We start from the raw sequence: 25530 nt of genomic DNA, 5'->3' as shown, positions 1-25530 counted from the left end.
AAGTGTCAACAGCTAACTGTAAAATCCTTTCTTTTTCAGCATTTAGTGTGTCCAGCTTTTCTTTCAGTTTATGAAAGATTTATTTTTTTTAGGTCTGAAGTAAGAGTGGGGCATGAATGTCTAATAATCTCTCAGAGAAGAAAGTTTTAAGTACTGTTTATCTAACGCTGACAGGGTCTACCACGTCTTGCATGGTTGTTCATAGTCCCATTTTTTTCTCTTTGAATAATTTTGCATTTTCAGTTGTGAAAAGTTTTTTTAACTTAGTTTTGGTTGTGCAAATGGATCATTTATTATCCTCAGAAATATCTCCTTTAGCCATATTAGATTGACATGAGAGCCAAATTTGGTTGTTTGTATGAATGTTAGTGTCTCTGTGAAGGGGAGCGCGACTTCAGCGACACCTTTGAGAACAGCTTTTAGAGATCAGAAGGATGGAAGAGGTGAAGTGGCAGTAGTTGCACAAAACTAAAGAACAAATTACGTACCAAAGATTTGATGTTATGCTGAGTATTGGGGGTATAATTGTCTGTTCCCTGCATAATACCCTGACGCTGGAAAATGAATGATTGTAACTGTTCAGAGATTATTTGAAAATTTTACAAGAAGCCAAAGTGTTCCCAAACTTTTGATTGGAGTTTTTTTTTTGTTTTTCTCACACATAAAACTGTGAATATTCCCAGAATAAGTATGCGTGTTTTGCCAGTTTGTGCGTTCAACTCTGTGATGTCAGGCTTTGCAGTAGACCACTTCAGACATGCACATGTCATCAGCTCTGCAGTCAAACTACTTTTGGTCAGAGCTGGAACCTTTTACGAGTTTTATTTGTTTCTGGGAACATGCAGCATTTGTTGTTGGATGTTGTAACACCCCTCAGATTTGGTGCATGGAGAAAAGTGGCCAGGAGTTGCTGTATTGGTTAGTTGGACATTTGGACTGAGTCTGGAGTTCTTGTCTGACTCTTCTGAAATCTTAGCTCATCTTCTCTGTTAACCTAATCAGTGGAATGAAGAATGTAGAAATACATTTGACTGTTTGGCTCAGAAGTCGATGCACTCAAATAGTGCAATAGCATGCATGTTCTAAATGATGACTTTTGAATTTACTTCACAGGCGAATGGCATTACTAAAGCTAACATAACCCTTCAGGACCCACGATGCAAAGCAACATCAAACTCCACTCACTACACACTGGAAACACCTCTTACTGGCTGTCAAACCACCAAATACCCCTCCCACTCAAGCCCAGTGGTCCTCTACATCAATTCAGTAAGTATGCTGAAGTATACTAAGTGCTAACACCTGAGCAGCAAACAATCATGTGCCAGTTGAGTGTTTTTCATAATCATAATGCTTGAGATTTATTTAGAACTCTAATAAATATCACTGCTGCTGTGAAAACCGTGACAAGCCCAGAAGTCGAGTCTGTCCTTTGTTTTTTGACATGTGCAGCGTACATCCCTCTATAAAGAGCTGGTGCAAATGCAAAAGAATCACGGAAAAGTCCGCTTGGCCGATCACATGGCGCCATGTGTCTGGTGGATTATTACTTTGAGATTAGTTTTTTTTTTTACTCTTTCTTACGTTTTGTTGTTCAAAACAGACGTAATATTTTTGAGCAAAGTGAGAAAGGATGAATCGGCTCATTAAACCCATCCAACAGGTAGGGTTCAGTGGTTAACTTGGCAAATGTCCTTTATTAGCTTTATTAGCTTGGGCATTATTAGCTACACGCGACCTTTATTAGCTACAGCAAATAGTGAAATATTATTGTATTATGTTATTCAGCTAAACAAGAACAATGAGTTACATCGCCTCACAGCTAGAAGGGCCTGGGTTCAATTCCCCGGCCAGGTGACCAGGGTCCCTGTTGATGGACATGCATGTTCTCCCCGTGTACGCGTGGGCTTCCTCCCGCAGTCCAACTACATACAGTCAGGTGAACTGGAGTTGCTAATTTGCCCATGGATGTCTGTGTGTGTGTGTTTGTCTGTGTTTCTGTCCTGTGATGGACCTGACCAGGGTTTTTCTTTGCCCTCCCAATGACCCAGGAGAATAAGTGTCTTAGATTATGTGTGGGTGGGTAGGTGGCTAGGGGGAAAATCAAACAGGAGGAGACGTGTGGGGTTTAGTGATTAAGAACTGGTTCCATTAAAGGGACTGAAGAAGCTACCTGAGTTATCTTGCACAATAAACCTTGCACTGCTCTTCTATAGAGAACAGATGTTCAGCCATGTGACTGGTACTGTACAGTTATACTGTGTAAGCCACATGTTGTCAATTGACAAACCTCGTGTGCCATGCTTTTGTGATGTATTGTGAGGGTCAGTTGAGGCTGACTGTCCCCTTTGACTCTGTCTGTTTTGGTCCAGTCCATTTGTTCTCACCCAACTTGAATGAGTCACTTCCTCACTGATCTCCTTCGATAATTTGTGGAGGAAATTCAATACAACGCATTTTAGCCCCAGTCCATTAATGGCCTGGGCGACCTCCCAACTGTTGCTGCTTTGTTGTGGAAGTAGGGCCTCAGGGGCAATTAGACAATGTGTCCTGCATGGTCACAGCAAAAACGTGGCTTTGATTGGAGCTGAGAAATGTCCTAAAGGTCTTGAACAATGACCAAAACTGGCAAGAACAGTGGATGAACGTTTCACCTCGTTTAAGCAACGTTCTCAGGCGTCCACTCCATCACCTCTGAACTGGTCAACAGCCAGCTGCTTGATACTGAGGGGTGAGTCCCGCTATTATGGTGTGTGGCCTTCTTGCTGAGTTAAGAAATGAAAAGAATGCTTCGTGGATCCATCCTGGGACCAGCGCTGTTGAATCTGCTGAGCATTCCCACGTCTTAATTCCAGCTCATCTGTTTCTGCTGGCCTTTGGTGTGCCCTTACTTTCTCTCTCTCTCTCTCTGTCACTCACAAACATACAGGGGGTCACTGCTCTTCTGGGCAGTGAACACAAAGCGGTGTTGTTCAGTGTTTTTCAGTTTATTCACTGATCTGTGGGAAACTGTGGATCCATACTTAAGTTCCTCTCTCTCATAACTGTAGAAATTACACATTAGCTTCGTAGTGGTTTTCTGAAAACTCCCAAGATTAAGTCTGTATCCTACATTTTGCTTGCATTTTATGTTTTTCCCTGATCTCCCCGTAAGGTGTTTGTGTGGGTTGATGTGTGCAAAAATTGTCATGATTAATTCTTACATGACCATTTCCAACCTCTCTTTCTCCACTAGAATTAGACAGGCTGCTTTTGTTACTGTGCTTTTAAGACTAATATACTGTATGTAAAGAATCTCAGTTCTGATTGGCCCGTGTAGCCTTCATTCAAAAAGATGTCTGGGCTGAAACACTGCATAATTTTAACATGAATGGGCAAGGCTAAGCTGGTGAAGACGGGTAATAAAAGTCAATGAATTAGTTTGTGTGACATCACAAAAACTTTCTTCAGCGCAATTTTCATACGTGGATTATATGAGGAGAGACGTAAAGAGTATGTTGTGAAACTTTAGCAGTGCTTATGTTCAGGGTCAAATGGTTTTATTTTTTAAAAAATCAAATTTTTATGATATGCTCCATTTCAGAACTTCAGCAGTTTCTATGAGCTATGAGTGACACGTAATTAATATCAGATTTAAGTAGTGCATTTTTCACATCAAGGTCAAATTACAATTTTGGGAGGCATTCCAAAGTGAGGCCATAACCCTCACTAACTGTAAATTACAGTACTGAGCTAATGTATGAATTTTTGTCATTGACAGATTGTGATCAGCTACTCAGAAGTCAGGGACGGCAGTGGCTGGCCACTGGATGATGAAGACCTTGAATCTGGAGATGTGCTCTTCCCAGGTTATCCAGACAGCCCAGAAAGGACTGCCCTGGAGACTGGACACCGCTCTACCATCATAGTAAGACATTTGCTTGGCTCTCGGTAGTGTGTTATACATTTAAAGCATTGAAGATGCTATATTACATATATATATATATATATATATATATATATATATATATATATAATAGATAGATAGATAGATAGATATAGATAGATATTTATATACACACATGCTCTGCCTTGGTGGTTCCTTACAAACTGGCATTGATGGTCAGTTTGTCATTTTTTGTAGCCTTTAACTGTCAGTAACTCATAACACAGGCTGTAAATGAACATTGTCCGTATAATTCAGGTGAAGTTATATTGTCACGCAAGGTCTCTCATACACTAGAGTGGGCCGTGCTCACATTGGCAAGTGAACATATTTGATGTGTAAATGTCTGAGAGGTGCCTGGAGAATTTCAGCCCTGAGACTACATTTCCCAGACTCCCTCAGTGCTAGTAAAGGCAGATCAGAAAGGAGTTCACCATCTCCTCACCACGTCTGTTTTCTGAACTCCTCGTGACCTGCTCCTCTGGAATACTCCCACATTTCCCTTTCTTACATCAGTTTCTCTCTCATTCTCTCTTTCCCTGTCTGTCTCTCTCTTTCCCTGTCTGTCTGTCTCTTTCCCTGTCTCTCTCCATCTACTACTCATTCTTTCTTTCTTCCCCTTCTCTCTTTCTTTCTTTTTCTCTCTTGCTGTCCCACACTCTTCTTCTTTTTCATCTCTGTCCCTATTTCTATATCACCTTTATTGTTTCTCTAATTAACCCATCTCTGTCAATTCACCACTCTTTCTCTATCCATGTCTTTCTGCTGCTTTTTCTTTTTTTCAGCCTTTCATTCTCTGCATCTCTCTCTCTCTCTCTCTCTCTCTCTCTCTCTCTCTCTCTCTCTCTATTGGTATCTCTCTGGCTCCAATTCTCTCTCTCTCTCTTTCTTTTTTCTCTCTCTTTCCTCCTCTTTATCCCCAACAAACTTTCTCTGTTCTTTCCATAATCATTGCTTTTCCCTCTCTTTGTTTTTCTCTCTCCCTCTGTATCTCTCTGTAGCTGTAACGTTGTACAGCCCTGATGAAGTTTTGTTGATGTTCTCACCCCCTCCTCTCTCTCTCTCACACTCTCTCTCTCTCTCTCTCTCTCTCTCTCTCTCTCTCTCTCTCTCTCTCTCTCTCTCTCTCTCTCTCACTCAGTTTAACTGTACATATCGTAAAGACCAGGATGCTGCAGGTGAGTCTCACAGGCTGGGGTTTGGCAGGTTACCCAAAGAGCCAGTGGACAATGTGACGTTCAGCATGGAGCTGTTTACGACCAACCTGTTCCGCTACCCACCACTGAACAGCTTCCTGACCATCTCAGAGAATAAACCCATCTTTGTGGAGGTATAACTACAAATGACTCCCTTTTGTAACAATTCTACTTCTGCTGTTATTGGCTATTTTGCTATTGCTTAAACAGACATGAAGAATATAATATGATGAAAGGCTTTATTAGTGTTTCATTAGCATCATGAAAGAATCACATGGACTGATCTTGCGATGATGGCAGAACTGTGACGGGGCAGATTGTGACGAAATGGCTGAAATCATAATGTTTCTATTAGTCAACTAATCAGATAATAGTTGATGGAAAAATCAACTACAGGAATAATTATTAGTTTCAACCCAAAGCACTTGGTATAACTGCAATTACCCTGCTCACATTGCAGCCTTTAACTGAGTGTAGGTTGCAAAATTGTGCCTTAATGATGTGGCATGCTAAGCCATACCCCTCTTACTGCTGGAGAATTCACTGTGAGTGCTATAGCTGTACAACATTGGCCTCTTATTTTTTTATTGGTTTAATTTTCTAGCGCACGTCTTCTTCTGCCACAGCCGTCCTCGCAATATGTGTATGGTCTGTCAAACACAGTCGTGCTGAGAGGACAAGTTACGTGTTTTTGAGTGATTTTGCCTGGAGCACTGTGTGAGTGTGGTGTATATCCATGACTTTCTGCCTATCTTTCACTGTTGCTTCTGTCAAATAAGTCCAGAGCCTGCTGTGTATACATTTAGTCTAGTCAGGGCCCCTTTTTAAAGAGTATTTTTTCATCCGCTGGCTGCCGGGGGAGGTTTGTAGATGCTTGATCACGGTCAGGAAGAAAAGCTAACGCCCCATCTTTGGCTATGTCTCATTTGCAGGGCTGTGACCTTCCAAGGTTGTGTTTGTCAGCCACATACATAGTAAGCACTGTCCCTTTTCTAAAGAACATGGAGTGGCCTTCAAATGCAGCCAAGGAATTAGAGCTTCTTCTGACTGACTTTTTAGGCTGCACCGATATATCATTCTCAGCCTTCGTCTCTCATAAGCCTTAGCATTGCAAGCTACTATAGGCAGAGCTAATGGCTAACGAGAATAGTAGACATCTTTGTTTTTAGACGTATATTACCACAGTTTTTTATGAATATTATTTTAGTTTACCAGATCACTTTGATGATTCCTCAAATGCTTCTAAAGAAATTACAACTTTTTTGGCCTCAATCTCTCATAAGCCTTAGCATTGCAAGCAACTGTAAAGCATGGAGCAGAGCTAGTAGTTAGCAACGCGGGAGAAATGTCATGAAATGTTAAGCTTGACCAGCTTTTTTCTTAACATTGTGAACACGGTACTTTTGTTAAATGGCACCCAGCTATATTGTTAACATCTCTAATAAGTGTACTTTTATTAAATATTAAGCTCTAACTTTAGCATGTCTATGAAGTTTGCTTTCATTAAATATTAAGTTAAGACCAGCTTTATTTACTAGCTGTATTGTTAGCCTGTCTACTGATTGTACTTTCATTAAATATGAAATGACCAGCTGTAGTTAGCTGTATTAGTGGCATGTCTAATGAGTGTTTGATTATTAATTGGTAAGTTATGAATCACCAGCTTTATTTACTAGCGGTATTATTATCCTGTCTAATTACTGTGACCAACTACATAATGGTCATTGCTTCAGTACTTCAGTACTTCAGTACTTCAGTACTAGTGAAAAGTGCTGGGTCAGATGGCAGCTCATTTTCCCTCAAATTTGCTAATATGAAACATTGCTATGTCCTTTTTTTATCCCTTAAAGTTAGACTTTGAACATTTTTTTTTTTCTCAGACTGACTCAATGTTTGGCCACCAGGCCAATAAAAACATGAGCACAGGGGCAGTACAGCGCAGTGGCTAAGGGTTGGCAAGCTGTGGGCCTTTGAAGCACTGATTTATGTCAGAATCAGATGCTGATCTGCTTGAGCTGTTAGGACACTCGGCCAGCAGGTCACAAAGAGCTTTGTGTGCATTTCTGTGTGTCTGAGTCTGTAAAAACCCAGTCGAAACATCATGCAGGGCCGAGTGCACCTCCACCCTGGCCCGAAAAGCTCTATCCCATGACCTTCCCTGGCCCCTGTGTCATAACTCACATTATCCATGTGTCATAAGTGCTGTTGTGCGTGTGTCAAAAAAGTGTCCACCGGATACTTTGGCAGTGTAACTACCTGAGGTGTAGAGATATAGAGGAAATGGGATATGGTGTTTGTTTTGTGGCTGGTGTTATGAAACTCTGTGAGTGCAGGTCTGTTTGTGCATGCTTTAGCAGAATCAGATGGGCAGACTGTGTGACAGCCCTGGCAAGGCTGTGGTACTGGAAAACCAGATGTAATGCAGTTACTTTAGCCTGTGTCTCAAATGGAATACTTCTGTAGCGCGCTCGCTATTTTCAGTGTAAGTCGTATATTATCCCTAGAAAATAGTGGATTAGTGGATTAGTGGAAGATACTACAGCTGCCAAAATTCTGCCTATTCCCTGCTCTGCCCATAAATGCGCAATTTGTTAGATGCTGTTGTGAAGTATGTGGAACAATAGGCCTGGGAGTTGATCCCAAACTGAACCAATTCCAGGCATTTGGGATTCAAGAGTCGACTCCAAAGCTTTGGACTCGATTCCACCCAGTGGGGTTTAAGTTTACCTGCACCCGCTTACACCCGAGTGTGATCTATTCACTCTCTAAACAAAACAAATACATCCTTCCACAACACGGTAGTCAAGGTGTTTTTTAACGTCAGACAAATGAAAATGGAAAATTTAGAATAAATTAATGATGAAAATCAGATTGGCCAACCTCTGTTAGTCAGCTAGGTTAATTTAGCTAGTGTTAGCTCTTCAGATTTATGATAAACTCATATATAATATAATTGCCCGATATCCTTGTTATCCAATGTTTTGGTTTCTGGAATCGAGATTATTATGTAGAATCAACTCTTGGAATTGACTCCATTGATTCCTTTCACTTTTCACTCGGAGTTGACTCTTAACAGCCCTGATGTTCAATAATGAGAATTTTTTAAATTCAAATATAATAATTCAGAGTTTGTTATACCTTTCAAATGATACTTTTGTTGTTACAGACTGGCTGTAGTTTTCTCCCTTTCAGAACAATCCAAATCCATTTCTGTGATGTAGCACTTAGATGTCTATTTCCTGTCAATGCCACTATGAACAGCTGTGACTGCAAGTTTCTCCATAAGGGAGCTTTTCATTCCAAACCCCTCTGAATGATTTTGCTTACATATTAGGCATTTATCTATGGAATTCCTGTTTAAATGAATGACATAATGTAAGACACATTACTGTTCTGCAAAGTTACTATGTGATGTCCGGTGAAAGGCAGCCAGGGCAGTTACGTTTTTCAGTTAAAACTCCCTTTTTGACAGTGTAGAGGATTAGATTTCTTTGGGGGTGTGGGGGTGCCTTGTGGTCTTGTGCATGAAAGACCTTCTTTAATTTGTAAATGGCAAAGAAATCTCACTTCAGAAATGTGTTTCTTGGAAGTGAGAGCTCTGAAAATGTTCCTTCAGACTGTTTGCATTGCTAAAACAAATGGACAGCCCCTGAGGAGCTCATAGTTTCTGATTTGAACAAATGCCCAAGAGTGTGTGTGTGTGTGTGTGTGTGTGTGTGTGTGTGTGTGTGTGTGCGTGCGTACGTAAGGAACACTTCCAGACTGACAGGGAAAGAGCGGCAGTTTGAGTGTATCAACTCAAGCGCCGAAAAGAGCAACGTAATTTAGTACTTTTTTTAGGAATAAACAGTTGATTCATCAAATGACTGTGAAACTGCTTACAGTTAATCTTCCCTTATCACTCTCACTGAAAATCAACACCATATTCTTCGTCAGATTATCATTTTCAGTCACTTTCATCTTCTTTACTAACATCATCTCTCTCTCTCTCTCTCTCTCTCTCTCTATTTTTGATTCTTTTCCTTCACTCACTCTGCCTCTCTGCAGATCTCCGCCACTAAAACGGACCCTGATCTGGGCTTCATGATCCAGTCGTGCCTCATCTCTCCGGACTCCAACCCTTTGGTACCGTCTATGTATATGATCATAGAGAACATCTGTCCTACTGATGACTCGGTGCTGTATTACCCTCAGAAAGTGGACTTCCCTGTGCCTCATGCTCAAATGGACAGAAAGCGCTTCAGCTTCACCTTTAAGTCAAAGTTTAACGTCTCAGTGCTCTTCCTGCACTGTGAGATGGCCCTCTGCTCCAAGATGCCATCCAACCACCAGGGACTGCCAAAGGTATAGAATTCTTCTCTTCTCTTCTCTTCTCTTCTCTTCTCTTCTCTTCTCTTCTCTTCTCTTCTCTTCTCTTCTCTTCTTCTCATTCTTTATGCGTCTTCTCTTCTCATTCTTTCTGCTCTTCTCTCTTATCTTCTTTTCTCTTCTTGTCATTCAGTCTGCTTCTTCTCTACTCTTCTCTTGTCGTTCTTTCTGCTTCTTCCCTCTCTTCTCATTATTTCTGCTCTTCTCTTCTCCTCTCTTATCTTCTTTTCTCTTTTTGTCATTCTTTCTGTTTCTTCTCTTCTTGTCATTCTTTCTGAATCTTCTCTTTTCATTCTTCTTTCTGCATCTTCTCTTCTTATTCTTTCTGCATCTTCTCTTCTGTTCTCTACTCATTCTTTCTGCATCTTCTGTTCTCATTCTTTCTTCTCTTCTCTTCAAACTTAGCTTGTATTTGCTTACTAGTCTTACTGCATTTAGTATTAAATCACAGAGATGATGTACAGTTATGTAGCTTTTGATAAACACCTGGAGGACGCCTTTCATGACCTTTCATAGGGAGAGCATAAAGGCTCCTTCTGTTACATTCTGCCTGCTTGACTATTCCATTCACTCCGAAAGTTTGTGTTTCAATTCATGGCCTTGGCACTGGTCAGCCTGCACCAGCTGTCAGCATCCGTCCACTCTTCACGAGAGCAGGATGTGTAAATCTCCCTCAGCGTTACCGGGCAACCATCCACACAGACAAACAATGTTTTTCTCCAGGCTTTTCTCTCTCTATTCCTCCATTCCTCCCTCTTTCAACTCCCCCTTTACTCCTTTATCAGTGCCTTACACGCTGAGTGTGTGTTCTCTGTCTTGTGGCTAACCTCACAGTGCAGCTGACTCAGGTCAACCTCGCTGAGGTTGCACTGAAAAAATGCAGCACTGCATTTACTTGATTCAAATATGAATTTTACTTACTTGTTATTATGTTGATGTAACCTGTTTCGTTCATATTGATATTAAGTACACGTTTGAGGCAGGTACACTCTGCACATAAACTCAATTTTTTATTGAAAAATGCTAACATAAAATTTTAGTACTGCATCTAAATTAGGTCTCCAAAGTTCAGTTTTAAGTTAAACTTACTCAAAACCTGCATTTACACACCACATGTCATGATATAGCCAAAAAAATAAATCAACAAAATAAGCTACAAGTCTGACTCCAATGAGTTACTTACTAAACATGCTATGTGGTTAATACAGACTGGTTGTTGTTGTTTACAGGCGCTCTTAAATTACTCTAAATCTGATATTAATTTAATAATACATGCAATTGTTCAGGTTTCTGTAATATCTGTGATATAATACATTGCCCACCCCTAGAACAGTGTGGTGCATAAACGTCTACGTGTGTGTTCCGATCAAAGAGGACTTTGCTATAGGACAGAGAGCTGTGACGATCCGGATGGCTTTAATAGTCTTTTTTCCTTTAATACCCTCTGCTTTTATGAAACATATGAAACAGTGAAAACATTCTGCAGTAAACCTCACAAAGGCTTTTCATGCTTATTCATTCATGTTTTTAATCTAACAGTCTGGTTCCGCTAAAAGGACCCTAACTTCAAACGTAAACATTCGCTTTCTGGTCCTTTTTAGAGCATGTGGTGCTTTTTATCTTCTAATGCCCATATGCCACTAAACACTCACACTCTTCTCTTCTCTTCTCTTCTCTTCTCTTCTCTTCTCTTCTCCTCTCTTCTCTGCTCTTCTCCTCTCTTCTCTTCTCCTCTCTTCTCATCTCTTCTCCTCTCTTCTCATCTCTTCTCCTCTCTTCTCTTCTCCTCTCTTCTCTTCTCCTCTCTTCTCATCTCTTCTCCTCTCTTCTCTTCTCCTCTCTTCTCATCTCTTCTCTTCTCTTCTCCTCTCTTCTCTTCTCCTCTCTTCTCATCTCTTCTCCTCTCTTCTCTTCTCCTCTCTTCTCTTCTCTTCTCCTCTCTTCTCTTCTCCTCTCTTCTCTTCTCCTCTCTTCTCATCTCTTCTCCTCTCTTCTCTTCTCTTCTCTTCTCCTCTCCTCTCTTCTCTTCTCCTCTCCTCTCTTCTATTCTCTTCTCCTTTTTTCACTTTATTTTTATTGTAAGGTGTCCACATGCCTGCAGATTGCAGCAGGATCCCGTTGTAATGCTCCTCTTTCTCTTTCTGCAGTGTATGCTCCCGGATGAAGCGTGCACATCCGTCAGCTTTGAGACCATTATCAAAATGATGATGAACACCAAAACCTCCACCAAACCACTGGTGGTTGTCTTAGACAATGACAGTGGAAGTGTCAATCCTGAGGATAAAAGCACAAAAACGCCTGGTAAGACTCCTTCAGATCCTGCTTGGGCTGGTCAATCCTTAATCAAGTTAAATCAGGGGTGCAACCAGTATCTAACCAGCTCACAACAACAGCATCTAGCACCAACTTCACTGAAAACAAGATTTTTTTTCTTTTACTATTTTACTGTGTTATTGTTTACTTATATTTATTCTAGTCTCATATGGTGTTTTGCTAAAAAACACACTTACGTAGTCTTAACCCTTTAAGGCTGATGCAAACACTGATGCTCTCCTTTAATGACACTGATTTTCAGTGCTGTTGTTACGTTTATTTGATATGTAAAGTATTTGGCCGAAGGAAGATGAAAACCTACATATTTAAATTTCGTTACTCTCACAAGTTACATTTCTGAATAAATAAACATAAATAGCAATATAAGTCACACACCAGGTGAGCTTTATTGTTACTCTGATTAGACAAAACATCATAAATGCTGAAGACGTTTGTGTTCACTCAGGAAAAAAATCACATCCAATAAAAAGGGCAGCTTCATGCAACTTTTGTGAAATAATAGGAAAACTGTCTTTTACTATGGCCAGTGTTGACATGGTACTGTAACTACTTAAGGGAACATTGCCAAAGACTCCCAAAGGATCGCTGATGAAATGCTTGGTTGACACTTAAGAAAACTAATAATAATAAGAACTCTTGGCTTGTCTAGCACTTTGTGTTGCACTGATACTGATACCATGAAAAAATCGCTAGTGCATGATACTTATGCACCAGTAGATGGGCAAAAGTGGTCTCTATTTTATACTGTTGTTTTGGATAACAGTCCTAAAGTGGCAGTAGTGTGTAGGCTTATTCTAGAGAGATAACACCTTAACCTGGAATAAGGCAGAGACTTTAGCAATTACCTATCACACCTCATATTGTCATATTTATGGTGGAGGAGGTGAGATACCATATGGGGATGTGAATATTAGTGTGTGTGTGTGTGTGTGTGTGTGTGTGTGTGTGTGCGCGCATGTGAGTGAGAGAGTAGGGTACACTCAGATCACACACAGTTCCTGTCATGTCACGCTCTGTGGCACATTATGCCATCTGGAGTCTGTTAGTTTGTGGCAGAATTATCATATGTGTGTGTGTGTGTGTGTGTGTGTGTGTGTGTGTGTGTGTGTGTGTGTGTGGAATACTGTGTGTGGTTTGTGTGTGTGTGTAACTCATTACAGCAGAAGTGCAGGGGGGCCCTGTGTGTGTACGTTTGTGTGTGGTTGACTGGAGCAGTGGAGCAGTGCCATGTGCTTGTGTATGTATACAGTCGAATGCAAAGGTTTAGGTGACTGGGCCCTCTTAGGCTTTGCTGATGTACTAAGTGAAAATAAGTTAACATCCTCTACAGAGAACACACCTCTGCACATTTTAACACACCATCACTGGTGAATTGAACATATTGGAGATAATAAAACATAAAATGTGGCTTGTGTGAAAGTTGTGCATGCTTGTAAATGATTTCTTGTGTTCTTTTTCTCAGTATGTTAAACTGTAGAGGATATGTTAATTTATTCTGTGGAGCAGGACCAGTTTGGGTGTGTGGGTGTGTTTATGTGTATAGTTCATACTGTGAGTATGTATGTATATGGCACACTGTGTGTGGTGTGTGTGTGTGTGTGTGTGTGTGTGTGTATACAATGTAGAGCTTCATCTACCACATTCTTTTTTATTTCTTGGCTAATCTGACCGTTATGTTTCTGTTTCCTGAATTTAAAAATTCACCATCTAAATGTAAAATTGCTTTTCATTACTGTTTTCTAAGATGAAACTCTCATTTAACTTGTTATCTTTCCTGTTTTCTCAACTCTAGCACACATTTAATCATTTATCCCCTTAATCTCACGTTTTCTGTATAATCCTGAGTGGAGCATTTCTGCTTAGATGGCACATCATTGACTAAAGGTATCTGTGTTAAACATTGAAAAAACCGTTTATGGCTTAGATGAATGACTGGTGCATTTGTGATTTTACAACTTTCTATTTTACTGATTTTAAATGTTAACGCAACTTGTTCACTTCGAAAGTTAGAGATGCACCAGTACCACTTTTTCCCATCCGATACCGATACCTGATCTGGCAGCATCGGCCAGTACTAACTATCTGACCTAAGTCCTAAACATAAATATAAATGATATTAAATATAAATGATATTTATACAGTTACATTTTTAAAATATTTTATTTTGGTATTTTTATGTTTTGCATTACAAAAAAAACACACTGGGCTAGATGGCATATATTGGATTATATTTAATAGTTGCTTAAGAAAACTTATTTTAACTTAATTAAATGTGAGATGTTTATTGTGCAGAACAGTTAAAAACAAAACTGAACAGTATACAGATAAACCGGTGGTGTTTACACATCATACACACCAAATATCTCAAGTCATTTGCTCATATGTGCGTGTTCATTCATGCTGTATCTCTTAGCATCATTTCATTATATATCACCATTGTTCACGCTATCAGTATTAGCGGCTCTACAGTGCTACTTCTGGCTTTGTTGGAGTGACAGCCCTTGAGTCCCTGCTGCTGAGTGATACAGCTGACCAACAGGGGCTCACCACAGGCAAGTCTAGTGGACGCACAGGCCTGGCTATCGGGCTGTTATGCTAAGGGCTAAATCAAGGCTAAATGCTACCATTACGCCGAGAGCCCAGCGGTTCCTTGCGCTCTCTCAGTAACTCAGACTGACCACACAACAGCAGACGAGTGATTGATAAAAGAAGCAGCTCCGCTGTTCAGGATGCTGCATTTGGCTCAGTTAGCATCTTTTTTCTCACTAAATGCTGCCATCACAAATTCTGCCATGAGAATTTTTATATTGCTGCATGTTAACGTCAGAACTTGCTTCATGATATCGGTTAGATGTATCAGTATTCCCATCACTGATGCCGACACTGCGTTTAAGTGTCATTATCGGAGCCCATACAGTATCGGTATCAGTGCAACACTACTGAAAGCATCCTAAAGCAGATTTTGCGCTGTACCTCTGCTTTATATTTGTTGCTGCCATCGTTGACAGTTCTATCTGTGCCGCAACCTTTTATTGTTATCAGTTTAACGAAGCCGTATTACCCTCCAAAGTTTAAACAGAGAGTATGGAATTCTGTATCCTGCTTGTGTGTGTGTGTGCATACTGTTCGTGGCTGATTAAAGCTATAGATGACATCATGTCCCAGTCACTCTTAAGGAACAATGTGCGTGTGTGGCTAATTAGAGTGAGGGGCCATAGATGCCGTTGTGTCTAAGTCAGTTTTTAAGAAATGGAAAAAGCGCGGTGTTCCAGCGCTGGCCTGCAGTTGTTTTCATTTAACCATCCTCTGAGACCTCCCATTCCCGGCACAGAGAGAGAAGGAGGGGGAGAGAGAGTGAGAGAGAGGGTGGAAAGGAAAGAGAGAGTGCGTATGTTGGGTTGGGGAGGGCAGGCAGATAAAGCAGCCCTAATGTGATATATACTCACATACTTTTCTTTATGCCTATTAAGCAGTCTGCCAGTAAAATATCATCATGGTCTTGTGAAACTGACCATCTGATGATGAAAGGACCAAGGGAAAAGGGCCAAATTAACCTGGAAGTGATTCTCATTACTTCATCATGTATTAAAAGTTTTCCGTTGTTTTTTATTAGGCTACAACGGGGTCCAAAATCCTTAGACCACATTGAAAATCTGGGATTTTTCATTTTAACCTGGAAATAAGCATTGAAGCTTGTATTCAGACAATTTGATCATTGACTCATTTGAGGCCTTTGTACAAACTTGTGGAGTGCAGCTCGAGATCATCTATCATTTAAACAAAAGAGAGACGTAACCCAATACTAAGAAATTCTGAAGAATTTACTAAGAAATATTTAATTCACTTTTTACTCATTGTTTTGCTGATAATGTAATTTCTAAAGAAGTATATTTAATGAGAAAAGAATGCTAAATAACCCCAAAACACACCTTCTAATTAGTGAATTTAGTTACTTGGTGCACCCATTGCTGACACAGGTGCTCAATTGTACGCATACTGTGACTTCTACGGTATCCAGATCCATACTCGACAGCAGCTGCACATGAGTCTAGGGTCATTGTGCCTAATGCCAAGCGTCAGCCAAAGGGGTTTAAAGTCCCCCAGAATTGCAGCAGAACTGCGTTCTCTAGAGTGATGGAGCATCCATCCAGTATGGGTGGCATTTGTGATCCAGGACTAATCATTCAGCATCAGTAAATGACCTCATTAATGCTCTTGTGGCTGAATCCAAACAAATCCTTGCAGGAATGTTCCAAAGCCTTCCAAGAAGAGTAAAGGCTGTTAGTGTAGTAAAGGTGGCTGTTAATGCAGTACAGTTGGCACAGCATTGATTGAGCAGGTGTCTACAGTCTTTTGGACATGTTGTGGGTCATTCTGGAGAAGTGAGGTTTTTGTTACTACAGGAATGATATGTGTGTAAAAGGCTGAAACACTGGTTGGCATCTGGGTGGTGGTTGAACATCATATTTTACTAATAATGATCTAATCTGAGCATTACTGACCTCATGAGCGCCTGTTTTCTGCTCTTGGCCCAGCTACACCCTGTTCATGCAGTACGGCCCGGCTGAGTCAAATCTGTTGACTCATAAATCTGGCAGAGATCACGCCACACTAATCAAAAAGCCCTGCTATGGGTCTATTAGGAAATGAGGCATGGTGACATGATGAAGCCACTTACTTCGATCCCATTGATAAATGGTTGTGATTCTGTTAGTTATGAGGCAGGTTTGGCAGTAGTGAAGTATAGTCTTAAAAGGAAAAGTTTCTGAACAGAAAAGTTTTAATTCATGTAAAACCAGTGTTGGCCATTATGTGGAAGCTCCATGTGCTTCAGATGATGTTCCTGAAAGATGTTTTGTTAAAAGAAGGCTCTGTACGGAAGCGAAGTAATTTTTGTACATCTACAAGAACCCTTTTTGGTACCAGTTTGGGGACACCTGGCTGGTGTTTAACACAAGTAAGTGCGTTTGTTTGCAGTGTTTAACATACTTGAGTTTGACATTTGTAATTGCAGGACTGCGTAGCTGAAGGGAAATTCTTTAGAGTAATGCTGAAGGCCACATAGGCTAGCCCCCATTCATCCATCAGCCTTTTCAGGTATTTAACCACCTTTTGGACTGAAAACTGTTTTTTTTGTTGTTGTTCTTTTTCTTCCAAAATCCAAAAAGATTTTAAAAGTACACAAAGGCGGGTTATTCCTTCATGGTAACAGATATTTCCTAACTGAAGTCAGAGCAAAACTTCAAAAAGAATGTCCTCAGTCTTACACCTGCCTGAATACACGGAGGATTTTGGCTTGGACTGTACATTGAATTCCGACTATGTCCAGATTACGCTGGAGTCCAGTGTGAATTCAGCGAGTTTATTCGTGATGAGAAGGCATGTTTTATGTTGCCGCTGCTGGAGCTGCTTTCTCTGGTGAGGATTAAGAAAACACAGATATGCCATAATTGTAATGAAAAAAGGCTCTGAGCCATGCTTTGAAGACAAAGACATCTCTTATGCTGAGATGGCAAAGAAAACAAGCAGCCTTTGAAAAGGGCTCGCAGCTCACCCTGGATAGCGGCCCGACGCTGGGGCTTGATCTGCAAATCAAAGAGAGCTGTTTGTGGGCACGCTGTCCACTGAGAAACACAGCGGTGCTTAAGTGTCCGAATGAAACGATTGAAAACACGACGTTCAAATCCACATTTTACTGCCTCACTAAAAATCATGCCCTTTTTAATTACATGTGAAATGATCAAATTATATAACGCAGTTCTATAAGCCAGTTCTAATATTATTCATGTACGTTTCTGTTTCTTTATGTACTAATTTTGACTGAATCTGTGTTACCAAGGTTATTGCGGTAATTCCAAAGCCCTAGGGGATGAATATGAATGCATTTTTAGATAAGAAGCACGTAATGAATTCTTATGAAGTGAATTTATGGACCGTTTTTCATAAAATGATCAATACTTTATTAATTAGACAAGATACATCAGGGTAAGGGTTAAAAAGGTCACCACAGAGGAACCACTATTGATTTCATGAAGAACCTTTTTTAAAGGTTAAAACAATCTGCACATAATGTAAAGGACCTAAAATGAAAGTTTTTGCCTAGAACCATTCATCCAAGGCGCCTTTAAGAGTAGCAGTACGTATCGTATAATGTGTAAGCACAGTATGATGTGCACGATCACAAGACAATGTAAACAAAGGATTATTTGAGTGATGTCATTGAAGAAATAATTTAGTCCCACAAAAAACATATTTGAAAAACCTTTTAAAGCTGTAAAGAAACTTCCCATTGTTTTATGGTTCTATATCAATTCGTATCAAAATCAAAACCAAAAAACAGTTAATAGTTAATGTGTTAATAAAATTTTTAATCATAATAGTTAAACACTTTTTAAAAAGATACGTACTAATTATCACTCATTCTTATATAAATGTATTACTAATTTTGCCAGTTTTTTAATAATTTTGCTTAATTTCTTTTTATATTTGCTGATTTTGCTGGTATCATTTTTGCTTCTGGAATCTGAAAACAGGTTTAAAACGTAATATTATATTTGTGGATTTTATTATTTCATTAGGAACAAAATGAACCGTCTACTCAAACATCATTTTGTAAATTTTATCTTCCAAGACTCCATTTTTCCATTTGAAAGGCTTTTTGCAGAACAAAAATGTTTATTTTGTGGCATTGCACAATGAACCCTTTCTGCCACCTGTAATATATATTAGGATATATTAGTGATGCACTGAATTAAAAATTGTTGAAACGGGAACTGAAATTCAGGACACAATAGTGGAGACCTGTAAATTAAACAGTGATTATCTGTAATCACTTGTCTAATGTCCATGATAGAAACCGGGAAAAATATTCACACAGCCCAGGTTTTCACTGTTGATCCGATACTGCTTGAACTGTTTGAATGTGTCTGCACTGACCAGCAAAGATGAGCGAAAGGAACAAACAGCACTTGAGTCACATTTTCTCATATTCAGTACCATTAAAATCATTTGCAAAGTCAAATTTCGACACTTGGCTGTAGACCTTTTCTTCTTTCACTACAAAATCCTGCAGTTCCCACTCTTTTAAAGCTTCTCCCTGAGTCGTTGTGTAGGAGTGTATGTGGAAGGTATGTGTGCAAGATATTACTTGGAGACCGAAGTCTCACACAAAGAGGTTAGGAGTGAAAGGAAAATAAGGTCACCATGGTAATGGAGGTCGCAACAAAGGCTGAGGACTGAGGGATTTGGGGTGGCTTCTACAGCTGGCCAGAATACACACACATGAACATGGCCACTCTTTTCAGTCTTTTCCCTCATTGCTCCTTTGAGAACCAAGCTGACCACAAAAGGTGACCAAGAGAACAGAACAAAAGGATTGTGGATGAGGGTGAGGCGCTGAGCCCCGAGTTCCATTCCTTTCGCCTCCCTCTGAGATGCTCCGTTACAGGGGTTTCCAGTGCAGGTCCTGAAGGGCTTGGAGAGTCCAGCATATTTTCCTGGTCAAACACACCTGCTAAACCTTGTAACTAAAGCTTGAGCTGTGAAATCAAATGGACTTGAAACACAAATGAAAGCTTGTACTATGTGGACCATAGAGTGATTCTACATGTACGTTTTGTTCTATTTTACTGTGCATATTATATCACACTATCACACTGTCACACTAGAGCAAGCCAGATGTAATATGGAAAAATATGGGAAAAATCCTCCATGTATGAGCGCTTTGAAATCTAGGAGGATTTCAGGAATGTAGAATACAAAAATGTTTACACAGTACAGCTTTCGATATGATGCATCTAAAAACACAAGCATCTGAGGCATTGTTAGGCTAAACTATATCAGTCCATGCTTACAGTCTAATAAAAACATATACTGTAACATACATGAGCGGATCAGATCCAGCAGTGCTGCTGGAGCTTTTAAACGCTGTGTCCACTCATTGTCCACTCTATTAGACGCTCCTACCTTGTCGGTCCACCTTGTAGATGTAAAGTCAGAGACGACAGCTCATCTGCTGCTGCAGTTTGTGTTGGTCATCCTCTAGTCCTTCATCAGTGGTCACAGGATGCTGCTGGCTGGTTATTTTTGGTTGGTGGACTATTCTCAGTCCAGCAGCGACACTGAGGTGTTTAAAAACTCCAGCAGCACTTTTATCTATTATATCAACATTTATCTATTAGCCAGCTAAGATCATCTAAGAAAATCCTTACTCATGGACCACGCTAGAAATCACCAAACCATGCTGCTGGACTGAGGCCCTTTAGGCCAGGAGCTGGACACTCGTGCTCTTTTTGAATGGCTGGGTGGAGCAGAGCTATAAGCCAGAAGTCCTCAGGGTTTGGGGCTGCAGTAGCACTGCTCAGGGATCCATTCAACACTCAGCCTTTTGTGTTCTTTGCTTTTCTAAACCATCATTACCACATCAACCCCATTAAGAGATTCTGGGGTTTTATTTGATGATTAATATCCTGCTTTGCTGCAAGTGGAAAGGTGTAGCACTGATCTGCAGTTCAATTCAGTTCAACTTTACTGCCATTATAGAAAAACAGCATAACAACAAGCTTTCTCACTGTACTCATTCATTCATGACACACAAAAACACAGAGAGTTCAGAATAAAACAGTGTAGTCATAATAAGACATAATAAGTGCAGGACAGTGACACACAGTTAAGGTAATGTATATATAGGAGAGTATATGGACAGTGTGAGGCAGTACACAGGCACTACTGTACAGTGTAGTGCATAGAGCAATACTTTACAGCTATACACAGTGCAATACTATACAGTGTCAAGCAGTGTGAAGAGCGATACTGTACAGTAACACAGTACACAGTGCAGTACTGGACAGTGTAAGGCAGTACACAGTGCAACATTACATTGTAAGGACAGTACTAGACAGTAAGGTAGTACACATATTAGAGTACCGGACAGTGTAAGACTATGCACAGTGCAGTAGTGGACTGTGTAAAACATTAGTGCACTACTGGACAATGTAAGACAGTGCACTTAGGGCACTATACTGGAAACACAGTACAATCAGAACATTATACACAAACAGTATCATATCAAAACTATGCATACAATATTTTAAACGTGTAACGTGTGACTGATAGTGTACACCTATTTTCCAGCAAATTATCCCCATTTGAAGCTGTTCAGTGCATAGTCTGCTTGGGGGAAAAAATCGATTCATTTGATTCAAATGTGGACATCATTTCTACATGAACACAGTGCACACACTTTACATAGCACACGTAATATATTAAATACCACACTTACCTTACAGAACTTTACCCCTCCCTGCCTCAAGAGTTCATATGTGGTCAGTAGTGTTGAGTTGCCCTTGCATTTTTTTACATTATGAGCTGGACAGTGGAGATAAGGTGAGCATGGGGTATTCTGGTTGTGGCTGGTGATCGGTGGACTGAGGGCTGCTCTATAGTCATCTCCCACACTGTAACAGAGCTTTTCTCTGATAGTCTGTCATCACCCAGCAGTACGGATAAAAACCTAAAGGTGTTCTCTCTCAGAATAGCTGCCTTTGTGCCTGGCTTCTGGCACTGTACCAGAGTGATCCTGGAGCCTACAGGCACACAGGATCTATTGTGTAGCATGGAGGATGATCATTAGAGCTAATTAGAGGCCGAAACCCATCCGCTGGGTTGTGCGGGCCGTGGAGCCGCTCAGACGCTTTGGCTTGCTGTCTGAGAGGAGATAGCCCTGCCAGCGCCGTATCTCTGCAGGATCCTGTGGAGTTGGGGCCAAGCGAAATGGGTGTCAGTGACTTTGAGAGGATTATCTGCCACCTGCTGCGATGAGAATAAAGCTCAAAGTCCTTGTCAGACTGGCAGGCTCACTCTCGTTTAGCCTGGCGCATCATTGCCTCTTTTAACTCATTAAACTGTAAACTGTAATTGAAGTCCTGACCCTTCAATGGGCCCTTTGGGATTTCACCCTTAGATGTCGAGATTTGTTGCTGTGTTTTACAATAATATTCAATGCAGTTATTTTTAGTAACTTCTGAAATAAATTGCTTAACATTCAATCTTTGTGCTCGTTCGGTTTCAGCAGGTTCAAGTCTGCACTTCCGTGTTTTTTCTGTTGGTTTTGATATTAAAACATGACAAATATTACAGAAATGTAAAGAATAGTTTACATTCTTAATACAAGACTGTACACATAACTTCATAAAATTCCTCTACTTCTAATCTGGCTTGAAACTTTAGACTTTCAACAGTATTTTATTGTGTATAAAAACATGTCATATGTCACCCAACGTTTCTTCTCTTTATACATGGTGTATATGCACAGTTGAACCCCTGTGTCAGCAATCGGTGTGCCTTAACGTAGCAGAATTAGCTAATTAGAAGGGGTGTCAATATTTTTGGGCGTATAGAGAACGTATATTGTTTAGGCTATATATGTTATATGTCTTGTTTGTTAGGGTGCACTCAGTTGTGTGCCTCAGAGTTTATGTTGTACTGTAGGTGTAAACCTACAGCGTTAAAATCACATTAACTGTTGTAAACACACAGTAAGCACTGTATATATGCAGGAATAATGGACATATATTTACAGTCGGTCAGTCTGTGTTTTCATTGCAGGGAGTTTGGACTCTACCCTAGTAAACCTGCACAATTAGAATGATGAATTAACCAAACGAATGGCAATGCATATTCTTTTATTTGAACATGCTTATTTGTTTCTTTCTTTAAGTGCCCACAACCCACAAGCCTCCGCCTCTGCTTCCAAACGCTCCTGGTGATGCTGAATGTAAGTTTGCACACAGTTTTTATAGTTTAATGTTAAATGTTAATGTTTTTTGTAGGGAAGTTCATTCTTGCTGTGAACTATATATGTTGTCTCACATGCCCTGTTGATTCTTCTCTTGCAGCGTTCATGTATGTGCTGGACACTCCTACGGTGGTGGGCATTGCCTTTGCAGCCTTCGTCATTGGAGCCTTGCTGACTGGAGCCTTGTGGTTCATTTACTCGCACACAGGTGAGAAAGAGAAACTGAACAAACTCAGTTTAACCAATCTAATCCGCAGAGGGCCAGTGTGGCTGTAGGATTTGGATGATTTGGACAACTGAAAGTGGGATGCATAGTGCATGGCTGTTACATACTTATGAGTAAAAGCAATGCTGCTCATTTTACTCCCTTTACATATGAAAATGAACATGCTCATTTCAAACAATGGAACCGTCAAATATTTCCATGCATTCTTTACGTTGGCATGGATGTTAAGCAGTACCTTCACTAGAGGGAAGTCCAGAGTCAAAAGTGTCTGACAACAATAAACAAAGTGATGGTGGAGGAAGTTGTAATTATGGAGACAGTGCAGACAGTGGTCTGTAAAGCTGTTAAATATTTCGTGACATGTGGATGGAGAATTTTTTTACTTACATTACAGGAGAGAGATTGGCGTTTTGTAGTGGAATTATTGGCTACACAGTCCCCACAGTTTCTAGTGGTACTGCTCTGTTTTGTATGGACAGAAGATGTTGAGCCTAAATGAGCCTTTAGAGTTTCCTGATTATGACACTGGAGCTCATAAGTACACCATGATGTGTTCAAGTGGTTTTGGTTGGAATACTTTTGGTTAAATTTAGCTTTTTTTGTATCTTCAAAAAGAGTAAGTTTATTTTGTGTTACTGCACAAAAAGAGCAGAAACTGTGCATTAGATGAATGATGTTTTTACCCAGTTAGGAGCTTCACATGGTGTATTTTTGCTGTTGGAACAAGAACAAGACTCTGCACCTCTAGAATGGCATCTATAGTTATAAACATCTGAAGTTATAAAAATCCATCATTCTTCCATAATAGGAAAGGGAAAAAAATCCCCTTTCTGATGATGTGCTGACAGCAGCATAGTAACAATAATACACGAGCATTGGCATGCGGCTACTTCCTGTTGGTCAGCCGAAGTTCTGTGCTTCTTCCATTCTTTCAGTTGTTGGTGGGGCACTGGGTGGCCAAGGGGCTGACCAGAGGTATTCTGGGTACAATGAAACTGCACTGGAATTCCCCGCAGTGAGGGTCTCCTCAGGCCTTGCAGGAAAACACACACACATACACACATACGCACACCCACACACAAAAACACATGGATGCCAAGATTCACCCCCTCTCCTCGCCCTGCTGCCGCCATGCTGATGACCCACGGTGACCCCTCACAGAAAGAGCATGCTATTTCTCTCCTTTCCCACCCTGGTACCACCCCTCAGTCACAGTCCACAGTGCCGTTGACCTGCTCTTCCATGCCACGCTTTTTACAGCAGGCTTTTATGTAATTAGCAGGCAAACTGAATCACATCTACACAGTTCACTTCATTTATTAAAATAGCCAAATCTAACTAAAGAAGCACACTTCAGACTCTGCTGTTTTTTTGGTGGAAGAGTTCTTTTACAAAGGCTTAAACCAGTAATGACTGTTACCATTTGCATTAAGCTCTGAGCCTGGAAGAAGACCCATCACTGTATTGCCTGCTTGGTTTACTGCTTGCCCTGAGCAGGTGGCTGAGTTTAGCCTTTCATGTTGAGCTGAAATAATAGCCAGATCTGGTGTCCTCTGAGAGTGGGCTTATCTTTATTCACCTGTTTGTGCTTGAGACAGGCGCATTATTCAGCTCTTATAGGCTTCCGCCAGAGGGTGAAGTGAAATGAAAGTCTTTTGATTGGATGGACTCCTAAAGTTTAACTTTGTTTTGTTCTGACAGAAACAGGTGTAAAGCGTGCACTTGAGTTTAACACTGGCTGGTTTCCACGTTACGATAAATCCTCTGTAGTGAGGTGTCAATCAGTAAGCACAGTTTAAAAGCATTTACTGTTATTTTTAATAACTAAGCTGCATTTAATAAGTAGTTAATAAATAATTACGCAGCTATGTGATGAATTTGATTTCTATTGCATTTACATTCTGTTTTGTTTCAGTGTCAAAAAATGACAAAAACTGGGCAGATGGAAAGGGAAGCTATTCTGGCAAAACAATATTACTACAATTAATATTGACTTACACCACACTTTTATTATCACTGGGGATTTCTAAGGGTTTACCCATCTGATCGCAAAGTGTCATATGACTGAAAAACCCTTAAAAGCAGGTATTTGTGAAATCCACCCCCAAAGCTTTTATGGTTTTTAAAAGCAGCTTATCATATTACATTTTGAACATTGATGTTAAAATAAGGCAGTCTTGTTTTCCCTAGAGGCAGAGACTGCTAAAAAGGCAAAAGTTGTGCTGTCTCTTTTTGTCTCTCTCCTCTCTTTATCTCCCTGTCCATGTGATCTATGGAGTGATTTTGCACTCTTCCACACACTTTTATATAAACACACTTAAGTACCTCAGCTGAAGTCCTGCGGCTGTAGGAAACTTGACACCCATTGGTGGTAGACAGGCGGCCTTCTGAAGACAGCAGTGTAGAGATAAGCATGGATTAACCCTCAAGTCGAGAGTTACTACTTTCATTTTGCTGTACTAATCAAATGTAATGATATAAATGCATAATGAATAACATTGTTATGGCATTGTTAACACAATGAGTTACGCTTACATTCAGTTTCTATTCTTCAATAACAAGTTCAAATCTGCACGTCTGACTTTTTCAGTTTGCTTTGATGTCAAAAAATGATAAACACAAAACGTGAAATGAGAATGTACACTAGCTTTTCATCTAATTCAGATAATAAAATAATAGTAATAAA

General features: G+C 40.2%; 1 protein-coding gene and 1 long non-coding RNA gene across 3 annotated transcripts in view; one reads left to right on the top strand and one right to left on the bottom strand.

Moving 5' to 3' along the window:
- Window positions 1–25530, top strand: part of tgfbr3 (transforming growth factor, beta receptor III) — a 155806-nt gene that overhangs the window by 125925 nt on the left and 4351 nt on the right. For both annotated transcript variants that reach the window (XM_037534984.1, XM_017715571.2), the window contains exons 10-16: window positions 1114–1269; window positions 3761–3907; window positions 5067–5255; window positions 9169–9465; window positions 11637–11790; window positions 22541–22597; window positions 22719–22826. In XM_037534984.1, coding sequence (XP_037390881.1) covers window positions 1114–1269; window positions 3761–3907; window positions 5067–5255; window positions 9169–9465; window positions 11637–11790; window positions 22541–22597; window positions 22719–22826 — 1108 coding nt within the window. The remainder of the gene's footprint in view (window positions 1–1113; window positions 1270–3760; window positions 3908–5066; window positions 5256–9168; window positions 9466–11636; window positions 11791–22540; window positions 22598–22718; window positions 22827–25530) is intronic.
- The window catches only part of LOC108438050, a 4384-nt gene continuing 1445 nt past the window's right edge, over window positions 22592–25530 (bottom strand). The window contains exons 2-3 of the long non-coding RNA XR_005129712.1: window positions 25170–25231; window positions 22592–23877 (exon numbers count right to left, since the gene is read on the bottom strand). This is a non-coding gene — a long non-coding RNA (uncharacterized LOC108438050). The remainder of the gene's footprint in view (window positions 23878–25169; window positions 25232–25530) is intronic.

This window comes from Pygocentrus nattereri, chromosome 26 (genome assembly GCF_015220715.1).
Source record: "Pygocentrus nattereri isolate fPygNat1 chromosome 26, fPygNat1.pri, whole genome shotgun sequence".
Lineage (NCBI taxonomy): Eukaryota > Metazoa > Chordata > Actinopteri > Characiformes > Serrasalmidae > Pygocentrus > Pygocentrus nattereri.
This window is presented reverse-complemented; position numbering and strand designations above follow the sequence as displayed.